Source organism: Cucurbita maxima, unplaced genomic scaffold (genome assembly GCF_002738345.1).
Source record: "Cucurbita maxima cultivar Rimu unplaced genomic scaffold, Cmax_1.0 Cma_Scf00011, whole genome shotgun sequence".
NCBI lineage: Eukaryota > Viridiplantae > Streptophyta > Magnoliopsida > Cucurbitales > Cucurbitaceae > Cucurbita > Cucurbita maxima.
The window spans coordinates 3,545,623-3,551,812 of NW_019272027.1; the positions used below are offsets into that span (position 1 = coordinate 3,545,623).

At 35.9% G+C, this 6,190-nt stretch overlaps 3 protein-coding genes and 1 long non-coding RNA gene across 4 annotated transcripts in view; 1 reads left to right on the forward strand and 3 right to left on the reverse strand.

The window, feature by feature from the left end:
• LOC111486317 (carbonic anhydrase 2-like) overlaps positions 1 to 1,949 on the forward strand; it is a 5,713-nt gene extending 3,764 nt beyond the window's left edge. The window contains exons 5-9 of the mRNA XM_023133396.1: positions 90 to 206; positions 303 to 356; positions 511 to 596; positions 1,397 to 1,502; positions 1,625 to 1,949. Coding sequence (XP_022989164.1) covers positions 90 to 206; positions 303 to 356; positions 511 to 596; positions 1,397 to 1,502; positions 1,625 to 1,789 — 528 coding nt within the window. The 3' untranslated portion in view covers positions 1,790 to 1,949. The remainder of the gene's footprint in view (positions 1 to 89; positions 207 to 302; positions 357 to 510; positions 597 to 1,396; positions 1,503 to 1,624) is intronic.
• LOC111486315 (peptidyl-prolyl cis-trans isomerase CYP38, chloroplastic) overlaps positions 1 to 6,190 on the reverse strand; it is a 27,459-nt gene that overhangs the window by 950 nt on the left and 20,319 nt on the right. The gene's annotated exons all lie outside the window — the stretch shown is intronic.
• Positions 288 to 1,142, reverse strand: LOC111486328. Its single transcript, XR_002718847.1, has 2 exons — positions 981 to 1,142; positions 288 to 916 (listed from the first exon to the last, which is right to left on the reverse strand). It is a non-coding gene; the product is annotated as an uncharacterized LOC111486328 (long non-coding RNA).
• On the reverse strand, positions 2,722 to 5,130 carry LOC111486319 (photosystem I assembly factor PSA3, chloroplastic). Its single transcript, XM_023133398.1, has 3 exons — positions 4,694 to 5,130; positions 3,672 to 3,836; positions 2,722 to 3,197 (listed from the first exon to the last, which is right to left on the reverse strand). The coding sequence occupies exons 1-3, from the start codon at positions 5,066 to 5,068 to the stop codon at positions 2,877 to 2,879; spliced, it is 861 nt and encodes a 286-aa protein (XP_022989166.1). The 5' UTR covers positions 5,069 to 5,130; the 3' UTR covers positions 2,722 to 2,876.

Genomic DNA, 6,190 nt, shown 5'->3' on the forward strand with positions numbered 1-6,190 from the left:
TTTTTTTTTTTTTTTTTTTTGTTATAATTATTATTAATGGGACATTTAATTTGGTTTAATTAATTAATTATTGTTTTTGGAAAATGCAGTTCATGGTGTTTGCTTGCTCTGATTCAAGAGTTTGCCCATCTCATGTTCTTGATTTCCAACCAGGGGAGGCTTTTGTGGTCAGAAATGTAGCCAATTTGGTTCCTCCATATGATCAGGTTTGGTGTTCAACTCTTTTTGGCTCCATTTTCCATTTGGATCGTGTTTGAATCTGAATTTTGGGTCTTCTTTTGTTTTTGATCCGTTGAAAACAGAGCAAATTCTCAGGAACTGGATCCGCCATTGAATATGCTGTTCTTCATCTCAAGGTATATACCTCGTTTTCGACCTTACACTTCAGTCGTTATTGTTAGTTTGAAGTTAATTTGTACCGAAGACGAACCCAAGAAGTCATGTACTTTGACTTGGGAGAGCTTTTAAATAGTAAATTTGGGTGATGAATGAATGTTTTGGCTGGTGCAGGTTCAATACATTGTTGTGATCGGTCACAGTGCTTGTGGTGGTATTAAAGGGCTCATGACCTTTCCATTTGATGGAAAATACTCAACGTAAGCCCTTTCTTTGTTCATGTTATGTCGTCCAATCACAAAGACGAACCCGTAATATTTTAGTGATTGGATAACGTGCTAAAGTTAGTCTCTCATCAACTTAAACTGTTGAGCTAAGTAGCGATTTAACACAACATCGAACAAAAAGTTCAAGTTATTAAGCTTTTGGGTTCAGTGGTTACTAACCGTACTCGAACTTGGTAACTTCTTTTGTTTTACTTAAGCTTTTGGGTTTAGTGGTTACTAACCGTTCTTGAACTTGGTAACTTCATTTGTTTTACTGAAGTTTTTGGGTTCGGTGGTTACTAATCGTTCTCGAACTTGGTAACTTCATTTGTTCTACTTGCAACTTTTGGGTTCGGTGATTATCAACTGTTCTCGAACTTGGTAACTTCATTTGTTTTACTTGAGCTTTTGGGTTCAGTAGTTACTAACCGTTCTCGAACTTGGTAACTTCATTTGTTTTACTTAAGTTTTTGGGTTCAATGGTTACTAAGCTTTCTCAAACTTGGTAACTTCATTTGTTTTACTTAAACTTTTGGGTTTAGTGGTAACTAACCGTTCTCGAACTTGGTAACTTCATTTGTTTTACTCAAGAATAGTAGTATATGAAAATCTCGTAAACGAGAACAGTTGAAAACAACCGTTAAAAATAGTTATCCGAACATATTTGGACCCGACTTTTGCTCTGAAACAGATACTTGATGCAAAACAAGCAGTCAAGAGCAACAAAATGTATGATATTTGGGTACTAATTGTGTAATAAACTGATAAGAACTCACATTTCTGAATGAAAACAGTGATTTCATTGAAGAATGGGTGAAAATTGGCTTGCCTGCTAAGGCCAAGGTGAAATCAAAGCATGGTGAGGGAGAGCTTGGGGAACTATGCACACACTGTGAAAAGGTAATAAAAATTCACTTTTGCAGTTAAAATCAAATGCAGATAGTAAAAATGTTTGGAATATCTAAACTTAAGGGAATGGTTGAAAGTTCATAACATGTTCTTCCATTTCTTTGTAAATGCAGGAAGCAGTTGATGTATCCCTTGGGAATCTCTTGACCTATCCATTTGTTAGGGATGGTTTGGTGAATGGAACTCTTGGACTCAAGGGTGGTCACTACGACTTCGTTAAAGGAACTTTCGAGCTCTGGGGACTCGATTTCAGCTTTAGTCCGTCTATTTCTGTATGAGCATCGTCTATTATCAACAGACCGATATGGTTTTTCTACACATGATGTACTTTTCTTTGAGTAATTGCCTTTTCTGGTATATAAGTTGACAATAAATATGAGATGGAGTTCATCTTTCTATCATTTCTTTCGAGCAATCAGAATGATGCAGAATTTCAAGGCTTTTTTCCTTGTTTTCTAAATAATCCAACGATTGAATCTTTTCCTTCGTTCAAACACATTTCAGATTCACCAAATTCTAATAGTTTCAGTTCTTTTCGTCTTTCTGACACGAATTACATTGGGAATTTCGAATTTTACGGAAGAACATAAGAAGAAGAACGTAAAACAAATTGTCCGGACGAGATGAAAGAAAAGGGGTATTTTTAGCACGTTCCCATACGAAAACTATGACTAAATAGACACAATCCTAACAATTTTAGGTAAACAAGATCTTGATAAGTTAGAACGTATAATTTTATTGGATAGGGTTACCGTGCAGAGACAATGCCGATACCATATGCTGTTGGAGTGAAGGACATGGTCGACGAGCAACGATTAAGCTTCTCTTCCTCTTAGTCCATAGAGCCTAATTTATGGCTTTTAAGTGTAAAATGGATGAACTGAGAGGTCTCTTTTCTTTTCCTCTCGAATTTATGGCCTCCACTAGAGGAAACTCTAGCTTTGCCATGCTCAGGTATAGTTCACCATCTATTAGGTCCCGATAGGCATGCTCACACTCAAACCCTTCTCAAAAGATTAAGGTCAGTCAGTGGTGCAACCCACAAAGGGATCCCACCAGTCAGCTTCATTGTACCTTACAAGTTTACTCGCCCGTTAACTCGCACACATTTCAGACTCCTTGGTCCATATTTCAAGACGGGTCGAATGGGGAGTGTGAGCATGTAGTAGGATTAGGCTTTTAAGTGTAAAATAGAACTAACGGGGCCGATTAAACAAATTGGAAACTCGACAGCTAAACTAAATGTAGTAGGATTAGGCAGTTGTCTCGTGGGAATAGCCAATATTTTCTAAACAAGAGAATGGTGGAACAGAAGAATCAACTCTTACAAATTTTAGAGGTCGATATAACTAACAAATTTATCACTCATGTCCCACTATTCTCTTGAAGGAATTGGAGGTCTTTCATTTGAGCTAAAATAGCTTCTTTTGACAAAGGTTGTGGCTCAGGAACAATGGCAATGTCCTTTCCTTCAGCAATTCTAACAGCCTTTTCTTTAACCATCCTTTGAATCTCAGATTGCCCAACAGTTGGAAAAACAGAACTCAGCATAATCACTAGGAGTTTCTCATCATGTTCCTCTATTGGATCTCTTCCAAATGAACAAACATAAATGGCATCGAGAGCTTTCTCAACTCGAACCTCCATTGGTATTTTCGAAACAGCAACTTTTAGTTTCTCTCGTTTCTACAAAGGAATGTCAAACGTATAGAGTACTAATTGTTAATAGTTTCTAAGGCGAATCAAACGATGACAGTTATTAATAGTTCCAAAAAGTTATCAGAACAAACAAGTCTTTTTAGTTGTGATTCTAGCACGTAAGTGCGAAAAGTGAAAATAGCTATAAATTTTTAAGGTCAAAGTGAAATCATGTAACAGCCCAAGCCCAAGTCCACTGCTAGCAAATATTGTCCTCCTTGGGCTTTCCCTTTTGGGCTTCCCCTCAAGGTTTTTAAAAAGCGTCAGCTAGGGAAAGATTTCCATACCCTTATAAAGGGTGTTTCGTTCTCCTCCCCAACCGATGTGGGATTTCACAAATCACGTCTTTGTTCCTAACAGTTATTTCGTTTTAAGATATGCAACCAAATCTAATTCAGACATTTCAAGAACGAAAATAGAATAAATCGAAAAGTTGAAGATCAAAAGATGAGAATAGCATACCTCTCTAGCCTCGTTCATCATAGCAAGGAAAGTCTCCTCTTCAAATTCAATATCATCTGAAATCCTCAGCCTTGCCACGCCTTCAAAAATCTCCTCTGATTTAAGCAAACCAGCTCCCACAGCTGCCAGCCAACAGCACAATAGAACGAACAAAGGCTCTCCTGGCTGCCACAACCAAATATTCAACTTCAAAATGTTATCATTTACACTTAATATAAAAGAAAAGTTGTTGAATTATTATGTATAATTTTTAAGATAGTCAAACATGTTTCTAGCTTTAAATTTTGTATATCTAAAAATTAGCTTTAAATTTTGTATATCTAAAAATTAACAAATCTATTAGACGAAAATTGAATTTTGTATCTAATAGAACATTAAACTTTTAATTTTATGTCAAATAGATTCATGAATTTTAGAAAATGTTAATGGGTCACGAACATATGAGACACAAGAACAAGATTTTAGGAATTTATTCAATACTTTTTAAATTTTGGAGACCTTCTAAACACGAACATGAAAATTTTAAGAACATACGAAAACTTAAGTCCATGACAATTTAACCATTTTTTTTTTTTTGAAGTTTTCTTTAGATTAAATTATAAGTTGCAAATTCGAATACAACATAATGAACACGGCACTTATTATCATTCTAACGATCTATTAATTTTATCTTTTACTCAATAATTATAATCGTTTATATATCATGAATTCAGACTTGAAATCTTGAAATTTGTATCTACTTCTTCCCTAGATTTTTAAAATTGTAAATTTAATTTTTAAATTTACGAATTTATTAAAATTCATGAATATACTAGAACAGGTAATATTAAATTGTTCTATTAGATATAACATTCATATTTATATCTAACCTATCCATTAAAAACTCAATAGGACATAAATTAATTTTAAAGTCTTAAAATGGTAATCTATTGTAAACTAAAACGATTAAAATGAGGCTTCCACGTTAACTCTAACGGTATAATTTAAACTATTAAGAAAAAAAATATATTAATATGCATTACCTTGCCCCTCCGTTCTTGAAAGTCATAGAAGGCTTTAGAATCCATAATCGTACATTTCTTCCCAACTCGTCTCCGAAACTCCGCGAAATCGATAATGTCGCTGCCGACGCCGCCTTCGTCGCTCAGAATCCTCGCGATCAGTCCGACTACCGGCAGAGAACCGATCACCTTATTCGCAAATCCCGACAGAGAGTTCGGATTCTCCATGTAAGCCCTAACGGACAGCACTCCCGTCGAAGTCGGATGGCGGCGGCGACCGACGGAACCATGGAATTGCCGGTGAAGGAGCTTAGGAGGCGAAATCAGGCTAGAGAGGAAGAAGGATTTGGGGTTGGAGTGGAAAGAAGATGTAGTGGAAGTTGAAGTCACAGCCATGGCTGCGAGTTGGGATTCTGAATTATTCTGACCTCTCGTTTATATATGTTATCCGATTTGGATTATTATTTATTGCGTTCCTGATTGGGCCTTATTGGGCCTTATTGGGCCTCCATAGGCCCATTGTACGAATTTTGTGCCAAAAAGACGTTTTCTTATTATCGGAGCTTGAGCGGAAGCGGGTGGGGATGTGACGTCCGAATAAAAGAAATTAACTTAGACCAAACCCAAATGAGAAGAATCCTAATGAAATAATAATCAATAAATAATTAAATAATCGAAGTTACTACTTATATCAACAAGGTACATGTGAAATCCCACGTCAGTTGGAGAGTAAAGATGTGGGAACCTCTCCAGTAGATGCGTTTTAAAAACCTTGAGGGGAAACCCAAAAGGAAAAGTCCAAAGAGGACAATATTTGTTAGCAGTGGGCTGGGGTATTAGGAGCTGACACCGAGCAATGTGTCAGTGAAGACATTGGACCCCAAAGAGGGGTGGATTGTAATATCCTATATCGATTGGAGAGAGGAACTAGTGCTAGCGAGGACGTTGAGCCCCGAATGACAGTGGATTGTGAGATCTCACGTCGGTTGAAAAGAGGGAACGAAACCTAGTAAGTACATTTTAAAAACCTTGAAGAAAGCACGAGAGAGAAGTTCAAAGAGAACAAAATATTCGTTAACAGTAAGCTTCTGGCTTAATCATAAAATCTCCAAATTAAGCTCAAGCTTTGAGCAATTCTATGTCGGGTGACCTCTTGAAAATTTTTATAGAAAACACATAAGTCGAAATTGGACATATCACGAGCTAGAAAAAGTCCCTTCCACTTGGACCTTTTTGCAATCTCCCTATAGGACAAGGCTTCTCTGCGGTGGTATTAATGATAATAGCCTGAACCGTGTTGGTTTGTAGGTATGGTTGGTCTTATGATATTCACTCTTATAAGAGACGAGAAATATTAAGACCATTAGTAATAAAAATTGTAACAATTATCTACGTTTACGGTATTTTGATGAAATTAAAAGTTTATAGTAAAATTATATATATATATATATATATATATATATATATATATATATATATATATATATATATATATATATATATATATATATATATATA

Excerpts from the sequence above, each read along its gene's own strand:
- LOC111486319 (XM_023133398.1), bottom strand. The coding sequence starts at position 5,068 with ATGGCTGTGACTTCAACTTCCACTACATCTTCTTTCCACTCCAACCCC. Across the intron at positions 3,837-4,693 it reads TTCAAGAACGGAGGGGCAAG|CCAGGAGAGCCTTTGTTCGT; the intron begins GTAATGCATATT and ends TGGTTGTGGCAG. Across the intron at positions 3,198-3,671 it reads TGATGAACGAGGCTAGAGAG|AAACGAGAGAAACTAAAAGT; the intron begins GTATGCTATTCT and ends ATTCCTTTGTAG.